Source organism: Pithys albifrons, chromosome 15 (assembly GCF_047495875.1).
Source record: "Pithys albifrons albifrons isolate INPA30051 chromosome 15, PitAlb_v1, whole genome shotgun sequence".
Classification (NCBI taxonomy): domain Eukaryota; kingdom Metazoa; phylum Chordata; class Aves; order Passeriformes; family Thamnophilidae; genus Pithys; species Pithys albifrons.
In genome coordinates, this window is record NC_092472.1 from 3,452,549 (window position 1) to 3,474,925 (window position 22,377).

General features: G+C 42.4%; 1 protein-coding gene across 10 annotated transcripts in view; it reads right to left on the bottom strand.

Annotated features, from left to right (window-relative positions):
• Positions 1-22,377, bottom strand: part of LOC139678983 (protocadherin alpha-C2-like) — a 181,445-nt gene that overhangs the window by 36,333 nt on the left and 122,735 nt on the right. For 8 of the 10 annotated variants that reach the window (XM_071570300.1, XM_071570306.1, XM_071570303.1 and 5 more), the window contains exons 2-3: positions 2,791-2,849; positions 559-647 (exon numbers count right to left, since the gene is read on the bottom strand). In XM_071570300.1, the coding sequence (XP_071426401.1) occupies positions 559-647; positions 2,791-2,849 (148 nt within the window). Of the gene's footprint in view, positions 1-558; positions 648-2,790; positions 2,850-11,035; positions 13,937-22,377 lie in introns of those variants that run through there. The other 2 variants (XM_071570309.1, XM_071570299.1) reach the window with 2 other exon arrangements.

A 22,377-nucleotide genomic window follows, 5' to 3' on the forward strand; every position in this document is an offset into this window, starting at 1 on the left:
AGTACATGAAGCTACATTCTAAAACATGGGTCTTGTCATTTATTTTGGCAAGTAAATAACAGTTTAGTTTCCATCATTGTGTATTAGTGAATGAAAATAGGTAGCACAAAAAATTAGGTCTGATTTCACCACAGAAAATGAAAATGAAAAGAGACATTCAAAGAGACTTACTGGGCTTGTAAAAATAACAAAAGGAAAGATGATAAGCTTCTACCTCAGTTTTGAAATGGAGGGCAAATCAGCTCTGGAATACACACACCTGAATACACACATCAGAAATGAACCATTATTCCATTATTCCATTACATAAACCAATAACCTCCAAAGGCAGGGTCAAAGCTGGGATCAAGGATTCTTATCTCCAGTGCTCATCCGAAAGTGAGTAAAGAAAAAGATGTATTTTATGCTTTATAGTTGCACTTTTTTTAGATTCCATGGATTAATTTACAAAAACTTCACTCCAAGGCACAAAATAGAAAGCAAACTAAGATGGGAGCATTAGGACAACTGCAGTTAACATTAGCTCTTTACAGAAACTTTGGATTGTCACACCCTTACCTGCTGTAGCACTGGAGACTGTTGGCCACTGCTGCTCGGGCCCTCCTGGTCCTCCACGCAGGACTCCTGCCTCCTCCATATGCACAGCACTGCATAAGCATTTATCACAGTTAGATGACACAGTTCCCTCTGCCCTGGACTTTATAGCATTTCACTTTCTTGCTACTCTTCAAAGTTCAGAATGGTTTATCACAGTATTGCATTATGTTTGCAAATTCTGCTGGAGAACAGGAGAACCAGCTGTTTTGACTTGCAAAAATACCTTTGATTATTTACTGAAACCCAGTTGTGGCATAATTTATAAAACAAACATAGCTGCAGCACACTTTGTTCTCTTTGACTGGGAGTCTCTAACAAAGAAGTTGCACACCTTTGCTGTTGTGATGTATTAGCGCTAAAGGAAATGGAGTTAGTTCTGAGCTTCTGTCATTATCAAATTCTACCTTCCTAGGTTACTTCCAGGCAGAGAAATATATTTTCTCAAATGCAGAAACTATTACAGCAAATTTTACAGTGTCACATCATAAGCATTTGGTGTTGAAAGGACCAATTTGCACCTGATATGGAAGGAAAAGAAAAAATCTGCTACTTTTAATGCAAAACTAGGAACATATTTATATGCAGTTCCTTAGAGAAACAGGATTCTGTGGCTGTGTCCCTGCCTCTACTCATCTGCTTTTCAGCTGCCTCCCACACTCCCAGCTGAACTTCATGGGCAGTGCCAACCAAATGTGGTAGATGTTAAGGGTCCTATAGATACTACATTTCTACAAATCTTATGAAAAATCAGCATTTTATCAGCTGGGCAGGGCACACAGACTCTGAGGTTCTGGGTAAGGTTTGGGGCTGGTGATAAAACAGAGGAACATACACAGTTTCCCAGAAAGGCTCCCTTAGCTGCCCTGCTTGTGGGAGGAATTGTTTTAAATAAGCTCTGACTTTTCATTCATCTTTAAAGTCACTTCAGCCAAGATCTTGAACTCTGTATAGAAAGGAATGTGGATCCACAGGATCTAGTTGGGAATACACAAGAGCATGCCTGACTCAGGACCAGCAGACAAGGTGCTCAGGTAGGCAGAATTCCTGCTTCAAGATCCTGCTCCCTACCCTGTTTATTCATTTTGCAGTAAGCAGTCAGGGATTACAAAAAAATCTTAGTCACAGAAAGAACATAAAACAAAGAAGGCAGTTTTCCCAAAAGGCCACAGAGTCAAGCTTGCTCTGTCTTCCTTTGCTTCTGGTCTCTGAGGTTTAGATTCCTTTTTACATAGCAGTTCAAAGTCAGCTGGGAGTCACTCTGTGTCCTCATCCAAATGAAGCACAGTGTGACTGAATTTAGGGTTTCAGCCTTATGAAGGCTCTTCAGCCCCATGGATAATAGATAGAGGTGAAGCCTATTGCAGTCCTATTGCACCAAGAATTTTGGGAAAAGCAAACATCCCACACTTTGTAATGTCACTGGGAACTACTGCAGCCCTATGTTTGAACCTAAACCTGTACAATAGTCTTAATAATCACATCAGATTACACCTGAATATAAAACCTGTTTTCCAATCTGCTCTGGAAAAGCAAACAGACTGTTTGATTCAGGCTCTACAAAACCAACTTTAGCATAATTCTCCTTTTCCAGGTGTACTTGTAGCAAATTATAGCAGAGATTGCTTGCAATAATAGGCAGTGGATTTTCAAAGATATCTAAAGAGATTTGGACAAAAGCCTGATTTACTTCTCTGAAAATCCACCTCATATCTTCAAAAAGGCCTTTCAACTGTATTAATCTTCTTGATTGCACCATGTGGTTAACAAACCTGCTGCAGGAGCAGCTACTTTTATGGTAATGAGTGACAAGAAAATGGAAAACACAGCGGTGCTGCAGACTGCCTATTGAAACATCAGCCTTGATGATTACAGGGAGCTTTAAAATAAACAAAAGTATATAATCACAATTAAATGATTCAATAATAGCAGCAATTATGCCCTGACAATCAATGTATACAAAGGCAGGAGGTAAAATAAAAATAAAAAAGCACAGATCTACAGGAGTACAAAGACAGCATAAGACATAAGTCAGACTGACACTGTAGCATTTGGAGATTGGAAGTGACAGCAGCAGAACTCAAGTGCTTTCATCTCAGCATGGATAATATCAGTGTGGGGCATCAGAGGAACAACAGTTTGCCCTCTTCAGAGAGGACAAATAATTTCCCTTCACTGGAGAAACACCACACATACCTTTGCATTCCTGCCCTCAGGGATGCAGAGTAGCGCCAGTCCGGGTTGGGGTGTTTCGGCTGTAGAAACAAAAGCCCAGGATAACGTTGTTAATGTCAGTTAAACATTCTAAAAAGCATATGCATCTGGTTAATTTTGTCAGGAAACTCTATGTGGATCTACTCAATTTTTATGACTTGCCAAATCTTCCTATAAATCTAAAGAAACTTTCAAATGGGCATACAGAGAGCATCTCTGTAATAAGCTTGTTTGAATGCCAAGGCCTTGGGCTAGAGATGATCTCTGTGGAACAACATTTAATGCTGCAAACTGGTGGGCAGTTATTTCACACATTCATCAACGTGTTGGGTATAGGAGAGAAAAACATCATAAATTCAGAAAACACATTGTTTGTTTACCTGATGAGGACACTCGAACTCCACTGAACAGCATCTGCCTGAGGGTGTGTAAATGGACCCCCCTGTGAAGGGGACGTGGGGCAGTGTCTGCTGTGAGGTGTCTGCTGGAGTTTAGAGTACTGCAGGGGACTGCACTGGATGGTGTCAGATTTGCAGACTGCAGCAAGTCTTTTATTAAAGGCAGGCATGTTCTTCCATAATACCAAAACCTACTAGATTCTCCATATTCATGAGAGGGCATAAGAGGTACAAGGGGAAAACAGCCAGCAATACCCTTTGACCAACATACCCCAGCATATGCTAATGTGCTGCAGAGTGACTTGCTAAATAAGGAGATAATTAAAAAATCCTCTGTTGATAAAAAACTGCTCCAGAAAATCTTTTTTGCATGATCAGGGGACCATCACTATAATTTTCAACTACAGCCAATGAATGCAAACTCAGGTCCCTTAAAATTAAGCCCTAAGGACATAGCAAGGTTATTTCTCAGGATGCTCAAAACATTACTCTGTAGGTGATATTGCAGTCAGTGCTTAAATTCAGGCACTGGAATGCAAAGACAGAACTTATGTCCAGAAACATAATGGACTACATTCATTCCTGATGTGTCTTGCACAGTGCCAAGCACACAAATAATATATGACAGTAATGGTTTAATTCTCTTCAGATTATTGGAGGCAGATCAGTAATGAATTTGGCCCCATTACTTGAAAGAGAAAAAGAAAGTGTTGAATATTCTGAATTATTTAAAGCCAGCTCTGTCTTTCCTCTTGAGGTTTGGGGTATGCTCTTCCCTGGATCAATAGGTTTTATTCAAACAAAAACAGAGCAATTACAACTTACAGTAGTGCTCTATCACCATCCTTCCCAGGTCCAGCATCACTCAAGGCTGAGATGCTCTAGGATAATGCATATACTTGTATTCTTTATGGTCTGAGTCACACAAAAGGGAGGAGGCTGCTATTTGCAACCCCATATTAAACATCTGTGCTAGCACTTTCCTTCCCATTTAGCCCCCTGCCCTCTGCCATGCCCAGGTTCTGCTGAGTTTAGCAGAAAGTGGTTTGACAAGAAGCCCATTATGCATGGTTCTAGTATTTTCTGATTAATTCCATTTTGGCCCCAGTCCCAGGAATGTCAAAGTAACTCTAAACTCAACCATGTAGTAACAGTCAATGAAAGAGGATAGAGAACAAACCCCACTGATCAGATCCTCTCCTGAGCTTGCCTTTGTTGAGTATGAAGGGTACTGACACCAGAAAATTTGGCTTTCCTTCTACTGGGGACTTGTAGCAGGGGAACTGCTGGACTGAAGGAAAGCCTCTCTGTTCTATTTCCCAATTTGAGAGGCACAGGTTACTAATTCATACAGGCTTGTAGGCAGTGTGAGGAGATGGAATCTTACCACAGTCCCAGACAAAACACAGAGGAAGTGAAACTACATCAAATCATGGGAAAATCTGACACGAGTTGGATGGAAGTGAGAAAAGAGGAAATGGCCACTCACTCACAGAATATAGATTTTTTTTTCAGCTGAGAGCCTTCCAGCTCTTGGCTCAAAGACAAAAATACATGTTCTGTTTGGAGTGGGAACTTTCAGATATCAGATCATAACTGGGTGATGGCAGGAGCAACTCATCCGTGAGAAATACATCATCTGTACATTTCACATTATGGACCAAGAATCTCCATATCAATGAAAGAGAAAACAGCAATTAGGAGGCTGCGGTATTTTCAAAGATTACTGTCCAGAAGCAGTGGCATCTTGTATCTGCTCCAGGGCTGGAGCGGGCAGGATGACAAAAATGTACTCTGGGGGTGGAATGGTCTATTGCCACAGTTGACTGTCGGGCCTGTTTTTTAACTGTGAAAAGAAATCAATGTCTGTGACTTGTTTTTTAAGTCATTGCAGGAAGAAGAGGAGGAGGAGGCAGCTGGGCAACAGTCTGCCTTTGTGCAAACTGGTTTTCACCCATTTTACCATAAGCTCACTGCTTGACTGGGTACTTTCAGAGTTCACCATGAGACACATTTGTCCCACACTTGTTTTACCTCAGGTCAATGTCCCACAACTGGCAAAATCAGGGAAATTTCTATTTTGTCAGCATAACTGGCTTCTCCTTTTGTAATTGTTTCAGATCCTCTGGTCGTAAGAGAAAAGTTGTTCAATACATCTCTAAAGGACACAGGGCTACAAAAGTGAAAAAGCATGACCAGTAATAGAAGTCCAACACAGTAGAAAATGCAACTTTTCCCAAGCTCAGATGTACTGATCTTACAGAACCACCAGGAATTCACTGTCTGAATGGTTTAGCTAGCTTATATCTCTGGCTATGAACAGCCCACCTTTACCAGCTCACCTCCTGAAACCTGCACATGGCCACGTGTCCCACAGTCACTGTGCCATGACATAACGTGGCTCATTTCCAAGCAGAGCTTAGTCCTGAGGCAGGCCCAAGGGACGGTACAGCAGCTCTCAGTGGGTTCCTCTGCAAAGCCCCATGACAGACTTGGTTGTGAGATGTGTAGCTGTATCAGGAACCAACACCACCAGGACAAGGTACAGTGGCCAAGGAAGTGTGAGTAAAGGAAACACAAAGAGGAATAGAGGCTCTGGAGTGGTCCAGATGCTTCCCACTTGTATATCCTCAGACTCTCACTATGTCACACAATGTTATCATTCCTTTTACTATGCCAACTCCCAACTTATTACAAGACCCTGGTAATCACAATTCAGCACATTCTTCTAACTTAAAGTTAATTTTAGCTAGATATTTCCCTCAGAGAATTTTAAAGGCCATGTAGCCACTTCAGTGATCCTGTCAACACCTCTCATCAGTGAAGGTGAGAAAAATCTCATGATCCAGCATATATCCAGAAATAATGAACCATTCCCTCTTCTCCCATCACTTGCTTTTTCTGATTCAGTAATGGCACACATCATCATAGGGTGAGATCAATTAAAAATCTATCCAGGGGCATATAGAAATAATTGTCACCACATCAGGTGAACATCTCATGCCACCAGTTTGCTCCTGTTGGTTCTTCCAGGCACCAGAGTTACATTCTGCCAGCCACATAACCACAAGCACTAATGCCACTAGTCATAAACAAAAAACCATATTGGGAAGTCTGACAAGCAAAGTGAATGTATAATATAAAACAGAGCCACCTTAGGAGCAAAAAACCTCATGCAAAATGTCTCACAGTTGTTTTCAAAGGGGTTAACTGAAGAATCATTTAATTGGTTTGTGTTGAAAATATATTGTTACCAACATTATGCTCAGGTCTCTTTTTCAGCTGATGCTTCAACAGAGTAAGAATTTGTCCCTGGGAGGGAGGCAATGTCTAAATTTTTAAAATGTTGTTCTTATCCCATATTCATGTAAATCAATGCAAATGCTACCATTCACTTCAGTGCTTGTTAGAACAAAACCTGCTTGAGGTAGAGAAAGGGAAATCAAACATTTACAATTGCCAGATTCTGAGACTGTTAAAAACATCTCACTCCATTTCTATTTCTACACAAATGCACACCAGAATGACATAAAGTATGTTTATCAAATATATCTGCTTTGAAGTGATAATAAAAGCCTTTTAGAACTCCTGACCACATAAGGCTCTGCTTATTTTCCAGTGAGTCAATGCTGACAGACGTGAGGAAACAGAGGCTTCTATTTCTGCTTTCCTTCTGTAAATGTTTAAAATGAATTTGATGAGTAAAACAAACTATTTAAACATGTGTTTATCATACAAGAAATCAGAAAGGAAACTGCGGAAAGGTGTAATTCAGAAGCCCAAAGATTTTCTTTCTGGCAGTGTTCATTTGCATTCCTAACTCTGAGAAAACTGAAGAGAAGAGGCATATGCTTCTGTAAAGTACAATTTATGAGTTCCAAGAGAAGGAAAACACCTCTGCTTAATCTTGGATGCAAATTTCTGCTGGCACAGCAGTAAACATCAAACCAAGCCTCTGACTGCCCTGAAGCACAGACCACTGTCCCTGCTTAGTAGGGCAGGTTCAGACACTGCCACTAAGCAAAAGAACAAACATTTATAGTTAACCTTTTCAATGTCAGTGGGGCTGAAGAATTTCTTAAAGGCTTAAGTTCTTGAACTGAGATTGTAAGATATTGCACCATTAATACCTCTAAATCCTCTGAGAGAAATCTCTTAGAAAGACTCCTACAAACAATGCTGTGGGTTTACTAGGTTTAGACACTTCAAAATACGCTTGCATTTAAAGCAATATCAGGATGTGTTCAGCTCAAGTGTTGTTTTATTTTTTTCCTGTGTTTAGCAAGCTGGTTTTGAAGGGGAAAATGCAGAGAAAGAACTAGAAGCAAAACAAACAGCTGGAAAACTCCAGTGAATCACTGGGTCTTACCAACATTAATGTGCAGCTTTTTTCACTTTCTTTAAGTGTCTACAGATCAATATGAAAGTTCATTTCTGAACAACGCATGAAATACTATATTTTGTCAGCCACATGTGTCACAACACAAAAAAAGGTACAAGGCAATGTAAATATAAAAAGTTTGTATTTAGTTCTATCAAGTATCCAAACTGCCCACTCATCATTAGGAATATGCCAGGATGCCTTCTGGGGTAGAACAGGCCTGATAAAACAGGTTGGTTTGATTGTCATTTCCTGCACTGAAGAGAAAAAGTTGTCATGGGATGCAAGACATAAGGAACAAGCTTAACTGCACAGGATGTAAGAACAAGACAGGAAAGATGAAAAGACAAAGTGAGGACCAGACACTACCCAGACATCACTCGGTATCTTCACAGGAATATGAGGAAACAGACTCCAGACTAAAGCACTGAAACCTTTCCTGAAAAGGACAGATCATGGCTGCAGCAATGCCCAGTAATAAAATCACATCTTCACACCCCCCCTTCACAGCTGTGTGCACTCCCCTTTTGAAGGGCAGGAATCCAGGCTGCCCATAACTTCACACTGTGCCAGAAATGAAGCCACAGTACTTTTCCATTCCTATATTTTGCCTACACGGCCTGTCTGGTCCCATTGCAGTAGTTATCTGATGAGAGAGCAATACCCATTAACCCTGCATTGCTTATCCTTATCACCAGCCTCCTGCCAGCAATAACAGTGTCCAAGGTTTTCTGTGCAGCTGCATTAGTACATCACTTCTTTTAGAAACATCCTTGATTTAAATCATACTTATAAACCTCTAAAGGACCATACAGGTAAGCAGAGTGAACACAGAAATAGACCTTGTCTTGCAAAAACAAGCTCCCATTCCACAATCACAGCATTAATCATAAAAAAGGAATAGCCACACAGGAGTTAGAGCTTCCCCGTGTACAAAAAATCTCCTACCTAACCTTATTGCACTTGGTTTTCCCTTCCACTTTATTGCTCTAATGACACAATAACGTCAGCCACAGCTTACTGTAAATATTAATATCTTTGCCCTTACCAGGAAATAGGAAAGGAACTAAGACCTTATTGACCAGACTGTTACTCAGATGAATCTCCAAAACCTTGGAAATATTTTTCTTCTCACTGTATAAACAACATTTGCAACAATTTCTGAAGCCCTATGTACTACATGCATCCATAGAAAACCCATTCACCTGGTCCCATCCTCATCACTGAACAACTAAAAGAAAATCCATTTCTAAAACCTGTGGTGAAGAAAAAAAGAAAAGACCTGTTCACATTATCCAAAAGTAACATATAGATCAGAGACTAACTTTGCAAATCAGCATAAGGGTGATGATTCCTGGTTTTATGCTTCATGGGTAAAGGCATCAGCTTTTAAAGCTGATTCAAACTTCACTACAATTAAAGAGAGAAACACAGTTCTCTGAAGATCTAATAATACACAGACTATTATCCTTAAAAAGTAGAATTCAGGGTTGCTAAGCAATTGATGGCATCTTCAGTGCAAATGCTGAGCTTGAAACAGAGGAAATGAAACAATTTTTAGTATGTAATTAGCTAGGAATCAGTACTTAGTGAATGCCATTACATTTGCCCATTTTCTCATGTACATATGGCATTGATGCATCTTCATAGAATGTCTTACCACAGGACAGGTTAAGAAGCAGAGACCAAAGAAAAGAACTTGGGATGAGTAGAACTTGTCAGAACCTCACCTCTGCTTAAATCATACGGAACTATTTGAATAATCAATTCCTCTTTTGGATCATAACTTCACACAGGGAGCATTCATTACTTTGCTCTATATATCTCTCTACTTTTTTACTCCAAGTTTGGCCTGCCTTTGCTGCCACTGCCTGATCTGCTCTGCTAATCAAAACCTGCTAATTCATTTCATTCAATGGAGTGATTCCCAAAATATGACAGGAGTCTATTAAACTTGTTCTTGCATCCAAAGTAAGTATTTTTTACTTACTGTTTTTCTTTTCTATTCCCACTTCCACTCGAAAAATCAGATGTAAAGTGTATATTTCACTTTTTGATTCCTCAGCTTATAGGGCATGTCTCATATTCCCTCCTATATCAAACAGATTCCAGACATTTTATTACACCCAGAAAAATTAAGGTACAAAAACTGCAAAAAGAAAACATTCTTCCTACACACCCTTTTGCTGTGATTTACAGAAAAACTCTGCATTAAATTTAAGTGGATTAATGTTGAATGGATGCTCATGACTCTCTAAAAGCATTTTTATGGAAGACTTGCTAAACCTTAAGATTTGGGCATCTTTGCATAATTAAACAGTTGCAAAAGATGCTAATGTCTTCACATATGGATAAATAAAGAAATAAATGAGTTCTATTTCTGTGACAAGAATATACAAGTCAGACTCCTTTCTATCCCACCAGTTATTTCCCTACCTTTTCCAGGTCTGGAGGCATAGCACACATTAATGCATGAACTGGTCTTATGCCTGCACAACTGTGGGGTACAAACAACACATAGTTCTTGTAATATTATCCTTTTGTGAACCAGAATTAGCCTCTCCTGTGAGTGCTTCTGAATTCAGTCCCAATATGAGTAAAAAGGGAACTGCACAGATCATGCAAACCACACACCAACTGCAGGCTGCCTGCATGCCAGAATAAAGCAACCATTAATTCTTCACTGTGGGAAAATATTGCAAAGGTTAATACGTGGCTGGTCAAACCATAGGTATTAAGCAATTTTCAATAGCAAGCCAGCAGGTTAGAAGTTGTCACTCTGTAACTTAATGATGGTAACTTGCTGTAAGTCTCTACAAAGCTGTCACTGTTTTGTCACTGGGCAGAAAGCATCAAATGCAGCACTGGGTAGAGCAAACATTATCAAAGGAGGGGCTGCAGTTTTCAGACAACTAAAACATGCCCCTGTAAGTAAGGAAAGCATATTATTGCAATGATCTAAATTCAACAGCTTTGCTTAGGTATGAAATCAGCAAAGCAGCAAATATTTGTAATTGTCATAATGTATCCTATTGATTTCCAGGCTAATCAGTGATCTTTACCATTTTGTTCTTGCAATGTTAATTTTAGCATTAAAACTTTGAGACCACATGTGTGACTCCCTAGGGCTCCATGGCAGCAGGTAATTTTAGATCTGTAAGAGAAGAGGGAAGGACACAATACTTGGTACAGTGTATGCTGCAAAAATGAGGTGAATCTCAAACAACAGATGCATATACTGAACTTACCAACTGGAATCTAAAAGTCTTAGTATTTACCTACAAACAAAATGCATTGCACAGATTAGATTCATTACAACCAAGCTCATAACTGGGTGTCAGTAAGCCACAGAAGGACTAGACTGCCTGTGAGTTTTCCAGTTGGAACCTCTGCTTCAGTACAGATTTGCTCAGAGAACTGTGCAGACCATTTACCAACGTAGCCTCACCTCATTAGGAGTAATGGAGTCATTTCTAAGTATGATCAGGTTTTGTGCACTCTGCCCACTTTGTCCTGTCAGATGCCTCTCAGTCATCACTGCAGAGGGACCAGTAGTTCCTGTTGGGCCACAGGTATTGTAAAACATGAAAGTGTCACTTCCTGATCCTGCAGTCAGACATGCCTTATAGCAGTAGGTCTTAGTGAGAGACCCATTGCCCCTCACTTCAATGAAATGGGGTTGTACTTTTAAACCTGGAGGCAACCTAGCATCAATGTTGTTGTTGGCCTGCTTGTACAATTCAGCAGGACTCCGTTCTCTGACCCCACAGGACCCTGCACAGCAGGAGTTCCCATACAGACTGTATCTGTAGCACTTGATAATAGTAAGCCCAATGATTGTGAAAAGGAAAACGAAGGAGATGGCGCTCAAAGCGATAATGAGATAAAGAGTGATCTCTGAGTAACTGGTTGGACTTTTAAAGTGTCTTCTTTTATCAGGGATGATTTTGGAAACTCTGTCCACCACAGCAACAGTGATGGCTACTGATGAGGACATCGGTGGCTCTCCATTGTCTCTCACCTCCACCGTCAGGTTGAAAGTAGGCATGCTGTCCTCCCCTAGTTTGCGAGTAGTCCTAATCTCCCCAGTATGGAGCTCTATCCTGAACAAACCTGGATCTGAGGTTTGCACCAGATAAAAGAACAACCAGGCATTTTGTCCTGAGTCTCCATCAATGGCTATAATTTTGGTTACCAAATATCCAGCATATGCCGAGCGTGGGATCATCTCCAGGGCTGCTGAAGTGTTGGTTGAGGTAGGATACAGAATCTGTGGAGCATGGTCATTTTCATCCACCACGTAGATGTAAACAGTGGCAGTGCTGCTCAGTGGTGGTTTTCCAGCATCCTGAGCCTGGACTACCACCTGGAATTCCCTTAGTGTCTCATAGTCAAAGGACCTGACAGCATACATGTTGCCACTATCAGATTTAATGGAGACATAGGAAGAAACAGGTAGCCCTTCAATCTCCCCATCTAGTAGAGAATAGGACACATAGGCATTTTCGGCAACATCTGGGTCAGTGGCTTTGATAGTGCACAGGAAGGCTCCAAGGGGGTTGTTCTCAGGGATGTAAACTGAGTACACAGGTTCCTCAAAGCGTGGAGGATTGTCATTGATGTCTGAGATTTCCACATGGATCACCTTCTGGGAGGACAGAGGGGGGCTCCCAGAGTCAGTAGCCGTAACTGTGATGTTGTAGGCTGCTGCTTTCTCGTGGTCCAGTTTCCCCTGTGTGACTAATGTGTAGGAGTTCTTGAAGGAGTTGAGTGCGAAGGGGAGGCCGGGGGGAATACGCAGGCTCACCTTCTTGTTCAGCCCTGAGTCCTGATCAGTGACACTCATCAGAGCCACCACAGTTCCTGCCTTTGCATCCTCTGGCACGGGGCTGTACAGGGAGGTCAGTTCCACCTCAGGAACATTATCATTGGCATCCACAATGTTGACCAGCACCTTGCAGTGGCCAGCCATAGAAACAGGGCCCTGATCAGTGGCTTGTACATAGATCTCATAGGAGGATGCCTCCTCATAGTCCAAAGTGCCATTAACCCGCACCTCCCCTGAATGTGGGTCCACAGTAAAGAGCTGCCTCACCTTCTGTGGGGTGTAGCTGCCAAAGGAGTAGATCACATCCCCATTAGAGCCCTCATCAGGGTCTGAGGCATTGAGTTTGACCACTAATGTGCCAGGCAGGGCATTCTCCAGAAGGCTCACGGTGTAGGTGGAGCGGTCAAAGGCAGGAGGGTTGTCATTGGTATCCATAACTCGCACAGAGATCTGGGCTGTACCAGACTTTGGGGGGTCCCCACCATCCACAGCAGTGAGCACCAGCTGCTGCAGGGCACTCTGCTCCCGGTCCAGCGGCTGCTGCAGCACCAGCTCCAGGAGTTTGCTGCCACTCTGGAAGCCTTTCAGGTCCAGGGCAAAGTGGCGATTGGGGCTGAGCAGATAGTTCTGCACAGAGTTGGTGCCCACATCAGGGTCCTGGGCACTCTCAATGTGGAAACGGGCCCCGGGCACTGCAGACTCACTGATCTCCAGCCGGTAATCCTGGCGGGGAAACCGCGGCGCGTTGTCATTGATGTCCAGCACCTCCACCTCCACGTTGTGCACCTCAATGGGCTGCTCGATGACCAGCTCCAGGCTGAGGAAGCAGGCGGGGCTCAGCTCGCAGAGCGCCTCGCGGTCCATGCGCTCCCTCACCAACAGTGCCCCGCGGCCCAGCTCCAGCTCCAGGTACTGCCGACCGCTGCCCGAGGTGAGCCGCGCTCCGCGGGCCGCCAGTCGCCGCGGATCCACGCCCAGGTCGCTCGCCACGCTCCCCACGAACGCGCCGTGCGGCAGCTCCTCCCGCACCGAGTAGCGGAGCGGCCCGCCCGCCACCCGCCCGGCGCACAGCCCCAGCAGCAGCAGCGGGCCCAGCACCGCCGCCATGGCCGGGGCGGGAGTGGGTGCGGGAGCTGCCGGAGTCCGGAGCCGCCGAGCCCGGCCCCGGCCCGGCCTCACTCCCCGCCGCCGCCCGGCCCCCTCATGCAAGCGGCGAGCAGGAACCGCCGGCCTCCTCCAGCCCCGCCGCCGCCCGGTCCATGCTCGTCGGTTGCCCGAAGCGGCGGCGGCTCTGACCTCTCTCCCTCCGGCGGCTCCCAGGAGGAGGAGGAGGAGGAGGAAGGAGGAGGGACCGGGACTCGCCGGATCCGCTTTCCCCTGCTCCAGCTGCTGCGCGGGAGGAGGCGGGGGTGGCCGCTAAGCCGCGGCTGGCGCCGGATCAGCACCTGGGCCGGGAACAGCGACACGGCGGGAGCCGCCCCCGCGCCCCGCCCGGAGCCCACGGGCCGCCCCGCCGCGCCCACGTGTTGCAGCCCCTCCGAGCTGCGGGACCCTCGGCGAGCCGGGACTCCTCGGTGCCGGTGGCCGCGGGCTCTCGCCGCCGAGCCGGGAGGGGCGCGGCTCCTGTGCCGCCCCCGCCGCTCCTCCTCTCCGCCCTGGCTTCGCTGCTGAAGCTTTGGGGGCGCGGGGAGGCGGCGGGGGCGAGCTGCCAACCGCATTCACTTGTGGACCTGCCGCTGCAGCGCTGAAGTACATCCGCTTGAGAGGGTTAAATCAGCGCAGAGCTCCAAAAGAAAAAAAAAGGAAAAAAAAAAAAAGGGCCTCCAGCCAGGTCTGGTGCCGACTCTGTGTTGCTGCAGTAGGTTTGACGACCTCTTTCTTGGAGACCTGCCCCTCTCTGCACCCTCGGAGATTCATCCTTGCTGCAGCACCATCCCCCTGCCCAGTCTCTGTGGGCACCCCTGCGTTGTTTCCACCCTCTTCCGCTCGGCTGAGAGAATTCTGCAAGTCACACCCATGAGTTATGAGCATTTAAGGTGAGCTTCAGTTTCTCATCCAGTGCAATGCACAGGCTCAAGGTGATCAGGTGCAGCTGGAGAGAAGATGGAACATGATCTGTTTTTCAGTTACACTTTTTTCCTCCTCTATCCTTGTGATGCAGGACTGGCAAAAACCAAATTCAGGAAATTGAGCAAACTCAGCAGTGGGGGTTGAGGGTGCTGCAGCTGCAGGGAGTTATACCCAGATGCCAGCAAAGACAATAAACTTGAGCTTTCATTCATACAACACCTTAGTCACTAGGCTGACAGATTTTAATGAGACAAACCATAGGATACAGTCCTTCAGGTGTGCAACTATGTTGTACCTACTACCTAGTGCAGAAACTGCTTCTTTTCTAGTATTTCTTTCCCAGATTTTTTTCCCCCTTTCTTACCCCACAAAGTCTTTTGGAACATCCAAGAAATCCTGTCTGGATTGGGCTGGTATATCAAGGGGAGGAGTGACCCCAACATTCAGCTAAAACCTCTTACATTGCCTTTTCTTGGTCTGGGCACCCCTCACAAAGTGGGATGATTTTTGAGAACACTACAAATCTCTGATGTTTTTACTCTAACTTATCTGATGCACAAACCCTGAAGCACAACTGCCCCAGTTCTGATTCAACACCACTAAAAAACAGTCTGTCAGTTTTCAACTGTGACCATTGTTACCAGCAGAGACAACATTAAAAGCAGAATTACCCCATACTGGCTAATGATTTCTTTACTTCTCAGCCCATTTTCGTGGCCCAAATGTTTGCCCTCATATTAATTCTATTGTGCCCAGTATTTCCAAGTACTGCTGTCAAGCCACCTAACCCTGTTGATGTTTTTAAGTAGGATAAATGTAAGTCTGTACAACCAAGAAGGGCAGATGGAGATGCCAAGTGCCTAGAACACCTGGAAAACTGCCCATTTCAACTATTTGTCAGGAGCCAAACACTTAAAAAAAAATCAACTTCAATTTTTTTGGCTGACTACTCATCTTCAAGACCACAATACTCACTTATTCAGAATAAAATGTCTTGATAATCTCACCAAAAACAAAAAAGACACCACTACCAAAAAAATGCCCCAACCATCAAAATACACGACATCCTGCTAAAAGCTATAAAAATAAAAGCTATAGCAGCAATAGCACAAATGGACTATGTGGCCATGGGTCAAAGCACCTTGCAGTCATCATGTAAATCTGAAGCCTGAAGAGACGCACCCTCAGTTTTCCAGACAATCACATAGTGATTTCATCCAGACAATCCACAGATCATCTCTGTCCCACATCTCCCAGGTGTACACCCACAAAATCCTTTAACAAACATACAGAACAGCAATAAAAGGCCAAAAGCCAAAGCAACATTGGCAACTCCAAAAGCCCTGCCTTAAGGAAGATGTTGATAAAAGTTCTCCAGAAGATGGGCAAGAGGTGATGGAAAAAGAAAGCTTGTCTCTGTAGGCAATGGCTTTCTTGACACAAGTTGTTTTTACTCAGAGTGAATGAATCAAAACCAATCACACCTTCAGGAGGGTTTAACACCAGCAAGGAATCTTTCACACAGTTTCTGGACCTCAGTGAGTTACTTTTGATAGAATTCCAGCTTCTATTCTAATGTATTTCGGCAAAGAAGGGCTGATGAACCCTCAAATCCTGGCCCACCTCGCTGTTCTCACAGTACCTTGGTTCATCTTCCCTCACATCCTGTCTCTCAGGGGATAGATAAGACTGTGCACATCCTCAGTTTTACAAAACACCACAGAATGTAAAACTGAAAAGAGATTAATGCACATATGTTCCATAAGATTTTCATCCCCATCAAACACATCCCTAAACCTGTTTCTTAGAAAAATTTCCTCTTACTTTCAGAATCATAACATCTAGGATTGTTTGGCCTCTTGCCTTTTTGTAAGTTTTATAGCACCAATAAAATAGTTACTCTGGTATTCATTGTATAAATTAATACTGTAGCTTGGCTTATTTACAGTAGCACTGTACAAATGTCACAGTCTTTCTCAAAATACTTGCTTTATGCAGTTTGTGCTGACTACACAGAATTTATAAGTGACATACCGAAATGTGTTCTGTTCTGATTAAAAATTCCCCAAGTCTCTTTAAATCCATATAAAATTCATCAATGGCCACAATAATTTTAGTTATTTCCATCACCTTCAGGGGTAATGCTGAGTCAATTCTGCAGGCGATGATTTTTAATTCAAGAAAAATGTCCATTGAGAAAATACTTCGGGATTTGGTCTGTAGTAATATTGATTTTTCTAGCAAAAGACAAAAATTGAAACAGAATAAAATGCAATTCCTCTTTCAATTGAACTGAGGCTTAGGAACCTTCTAGTTTTCTTTTTCCCAGAGTTTTGTTTTTCAGAAATTGCTTGAAATTTTATCTAAGTCTAATTTTGAAACACCTTCAAATCTCACCAAAGACAAATGTACCCAGTGAGTTCAGAACAATGCACACAAGCAGGAGAATCAGAATTCATCCCTGCAGCAAAAACAGCTGATAAACCTGATAACCCCTGAAGTGATTGGATACTGCCTGTGTGCAGTCTCTGTATACAGAAGCCTCTGAGCTTTGCTGACATTCTAAAAGTGCACCATTTTAATTAGCTTAGCTAAATGATATGGTACAAGTACAAATATACAGGTGGAGTAAAGAATACACTGATTTTATCAAGTCCTGCACAAGAAAATTAAGTATATATCAAGACAGTGATACATTGATACATATCTATGTGGTAATATAAACTATTTTAGTATGAAAAGTCCTCATATTCCCATGCAAGTCTTCCTTAAAACAGTTCTACATATAGGTGAGCCTAAATTAGCAGCAGACTAATGCAGTGCCACAGAAATATTTCTGTGTTCAGATATTTCTCTTCATGGTGCTACAGTTATACACAGATTGTTCTGTAGTTATTTAGGCCCCTGAAAATCAGGGCCATTTCAAATCACACTTGTAAAATTAGTAGTTTTCTATAACGTTGTAACAAGAATCATATAAATTTGCTTAGGCAGCAATAAATCTGTGTACTATTTGCTTCACTGCAGAACACTACACAAAGTCCTTCCTCTGGCTATTTCTGAGTGTCACATAGCAAAAGAAGAGAGAAAGACATACCAGAAAGCAGGAAGATGTTAAAACTGAGGTACTCCAAGGTATTTTGACATCTGAAAAGTCACTTTACTTCTTTGTAAATGATTTCACCTTCAGTACCTCATATCCCTTAAACATTAGATTCAGTGACTCAGTGTCATGATGTAGGTCCTTTCTGAACTGGTGGGAAGAGACCAGCTCCAAGCACTGGACTCCAGATTTCTTCATGTACTTGTCAGCACATAGATTATTAGCAGCAATGAGATTGCTTGAATACTGTATAGATGCACACACAATTTCTGCCTATTGATACAATTGTGTGCAAAAAATATGGAGACAAGTCCACAGAATCCATATAGTTTAGCCATTAACAAACAGGTAAGTGGTGCCTTTCTCTAGAAAAAACCCTAGATTTTTCTCTAAGTGCCTGTTTGTATGTGGTGCCTGCAATTTGTCTGCCTGACTCAGAATTAAATCAAGTCCAGAGAAAGGAACATCCATCAGTCACAGGACGGATTATATCAACCAAAGTGGAAAACAATACCAATAAATTGTAAGGGAATGATGAATTTGTGGAGTTTCTTATATACAGGGTGAGGTTTTTTCCAGTGAGATAGGCAACTGTATCACCGTTTTCTAGCCTATAGATATTCATGAGATCTATGGGGAAAAGCCATTTTGATATTTTCAGAGGACACTCACACTACTTCTTCAGTGCAATCCCATCTTTCACTTCATATTCTTGAGGTCCCTGCAATCTCCTGCACCCAATCCACTTCAGTCAGGTCCCCCCTTCTCTGTTCTCTGAAGGAGACTCCACACAAATTTTTGTCTGGTAGTTTCCCATGTCTCAAGCACTGTCTGACAGGAAGATACTGCCTAGGATAAGGCAAAGGAAAGGCAGCAGTGAGAAGGATTCATACCTTACCGAGTCTCCCTGCCTGACAAGCCTCCATCAGTCCCAATTTAGCAATCTGAGCTCAGAAATCCCCAAATATGAGAGAGCAGGTTCTGCAGTCAGACAGTCTGGACAAAACCACTGAGAAATCCCTAAACAAAGCCCTGCAGTTAAACCAGATCTCTTTCAGTATATGATCTGCATTCTCTGCGTGGAATTTCCCAGGGAGATGGGATTCCCACTTTTCCTAAAAATACTGCAAAATACCTCCCTGGGGCAATGTAAACTTCTTGTTCCTACACCCAACTTCTTTGCTCCTATGTTCAAGTCATCTTTCTCATTTGAATTACTTGTTGACAAGTCATCTTTTCACTTGGAACCTGCCTCTCCATGTTTGAAATAGGTCCTATGCCAAATTGCTCAGCTGGGTTTGCTCTGTTCTTTCATGTCTTTCTTTAAATCCATTTCCCGTCGGTATGAATCTAACACTGGTGAGAATTTCTTTTTGTATCACAAGCATCTGAAGCCAGGCTATTTAAAACATTGCTGTTATGGGAACCAAGGCTGCTAAAGAGCCAGAAAAAATCCTATTTGTATTTAGGTCACAATTTTTTGCAGTAGCATATTTGCTTGTTCTAGAAAATGGCATGTAAAGAAAAAGAAGTGGTGGGTTGGGGTATGGAGAGGGATCAGTGCTATAAATCTGAATTCAGATACACCACAAACATAGACACAAAAAATTTCTTTTTTTCTCCTGGTTCCCAGGGTACATTCAACTATTTCTCATTCCTCGGATAAAATTTAAGGGTGCATATCTCTGACTCATCCTGTTTGTCTTCTGCTATATTTTTCTGATGGCTTAAAAATCCTTTTAGTAATTTATTGTGCTGCTCTAAATGGAAGAATATTAACAACTTGGACACTGACAAAGTAACTTTCACCTTTATAAAGTCACCACAAAGACTGCAAGTGCTACTTCTACTGCCTAATATTTTCTTGAAGGTTTTGGTTGGACTATTTTCCTTTATCACCACTGTCTCTCTTTAGAGCCACAGTCTTTATCATTCTTAAATGCAGGCTGTAATTCTTCAGCTCAAGCAATCACCACTGAAATTCAACTGACTGGTTGGGAGACATATGGCAGTCAAAACAATCTCTTCCAGATGACTATAATTTAATTTGTTTCTGAGCTGTGGCTACTGTCTCACCTTGTACTTATATTCACAGGTGTCACATACTCCTTTAGAGTTTGAGAACTGGCATAAGGTTACAAGGTAGCTCTGACCCTCTTGAAACTGTGTCTGAATGTTTAATCGAGTATGGCTACATGAATTCATAAGTGAATATGAGTAATTGCCCAGAAACTGAAGACTCAGTTTAGTTTTCTGGTTTAAGGACTTCTAGCTCCTGTCCTCAACTCCCTGGAAAATGCCTTTGTCATAGGCTACAGGAGACTCTGCCTCCTTTCTTAAACAAGACAAAAACTTACACCATTTTAAATCCCAGACAACAACAATAAAAGAAGTATCATTCTGTATCCTGATATCCGAGGTACTCACTTAGAAAGGAGGAGGTAGTAGAAACCTCTTTATGCTCTAAGACGTTTAATTAATTTCATACTAACCCACCTTGGGATATAATCCACAGTAGAACTATTTCCAGAGTTTTACAACTTTTATGTTACTTCTTACACACACAGAAGTGTTCGCTAGTGAGGCTAAACCCTTTTCACAGCAAGAGTTCTCCCTTTTCATGCTCCATGTGCCAGGAGTTGATGACACTGTGTCACAGACAATGCACAGCCAGTGCCTCTGCATGTCCAATAACACTTTTTATTCTTTGCTAGCTTTTTAATATTTTTTAATATAGAAATGTTGAGCTACATGGTTATGATGTAGTTTTATTTATGACATCTTTTCCCTATCCAAACCTGGACTCACACCTGTACACGAAGCACTTCTTACATAATATTCTCATGTTCAGGCATAGTAGCACTTTTTTAACGTTACTCTTCTTCTGAGAAGATCTCAAATCTGAAGTGTCTATTTCCCTCCTTTTTCTCTTAAAACCAATTATTCTGGAAGATTTCCTAGCTTGTCCAGTGACATGCATATATCTGCCAATAACTCATATTCCTGAGAAACAGACACATTCTGGCATCAAGACACTTCACAGATTGCTTTATTTATCCTATTAATCAAGATCTTCTACTAGACTTGAACAGTTCCATCAGTTCCAGTCTTTCCTAATGGCTCCTGAGCTCTCCTAAATGGGCATCCAAGTTGTATTGGTGGCTCTAATTTCTTACATGACCTGACTTTTAAAGCCATAATTTTCTTTTTTTTCACCTGTCTTTGTCTGTTCCCTTTCTTAACTGTTTGTTCCATGTATTTTTCTATATTACTAGTCACAGCTTAATTTCAACTTCCCAGCCTTTGCTCAAACTACTATCTGGCTTTTTCATTTTGGTTTCTAGGCTTTTCTCCATCTTGTCTTCTTCCACTGAATTTTCTCCTCTTTCCTTTCCATCTTCTACCTCCAGCACATTCAGTCATTTTCTACTCCATTTTCAGTCAGTCCTCCCACATCTTTCATTTTTGCTTGTGTCATCCACTCACTTTCTCTCTTTATGTTGATGATTCATATTTCTTTCCTCTCAACATCCTAGCACCTTTACATTTGTCCTTCTGGATAGACAAGAAACAGACTATGTTCCTAAATGATGCTGATAAGGTATCTCATTGTCTCCTTTTCCCTTAATTTTTGTCCTCACAACTCAGAGAAGTAGGAAGCTAAGCAACAAACAGTGGCACAGAACCAATGGGAATGGAGATTTAGGTGTAAAAATAGAGGGTGAGAATCAAAAGTACAGGCAAGGAGTAATATGAGGAACAGTCACCTTCTTTACTGCTGAGAAGGACTAAGGGCATTTTCTTTAGGAACCTTCCAATGCCTCTTTTTAACAGGCAAAAGAAGTCAGGTTTGCATTATAAAAGACTGTATAAAGTATCCAATTACTCCCTCTCTTGATAACACATACTTACTTATGCCTGTCAGTTTTATTTCTGCTCCCTTACTGACTCCTAAGTGCCTTTCAGAAGTCAACCACCTAAACCATGAATCTGCCCACTTTGGATCTGACAATGAACTGGCAATTCTGCAGGTTTGGAATCACACTGTTTTTTTAATGATGACCTGAGTTTGCCTTTGAGTCTGTTCAAAGTATTGACTGTTAATGCCCTCCCTGAAACCTGCACACCTTGTGCTGGATCGGGTTTGCATTTTGGGAGGTTGGTATTTTCTACTCCTTCATTTGTACTTTTCTTCCTTGCTCTCCTGCTCGCCTAATGACTTCTCCAGGTGTGTTACATTTCCTATTAGTATCTCTATGAAAGGATGGCAAGTTAAAAAATTACTAATGTCAAGACATAAAAGCATATCTTAAGTTTTGGTTTCAATGCTTAATTTATTGAGTTCTATATCTGGGCAATCCTAGTCAGTTCAGAGTCACAAAACTGCACAAAAGGACATGGTCAAAATCTCCTTTTTTCAGCAGAGTTGCCCTGCAAAGGCACTGACAGGATTACCCCTTGTACTGAATGGTTAACTCCTGCTTTTGTCATTCAAAGATACTTTGACTGCAACTTCCTTTTACAAGCCTGGCTAATCCATCTTTAACAGATCTCCAAGTTATCCAAAATGCTGCAAACTTTTCACTGACTGAAAATTAAGAAAAGGAGAGAGAGACAGAACTGAGACTTGCCTGTCTCACACCTGCTACCCTTCTCCTTTCTGGTATTTTCAGAACATCACCTGAGGCAGGCATTAACCTATTAACCTATAACCAGGCTGCTAAAATCAAGTGCATTTTCTCCATAAAACAGACCTACATGCAACTTCAGTCCCTTGTGACAACTAAAA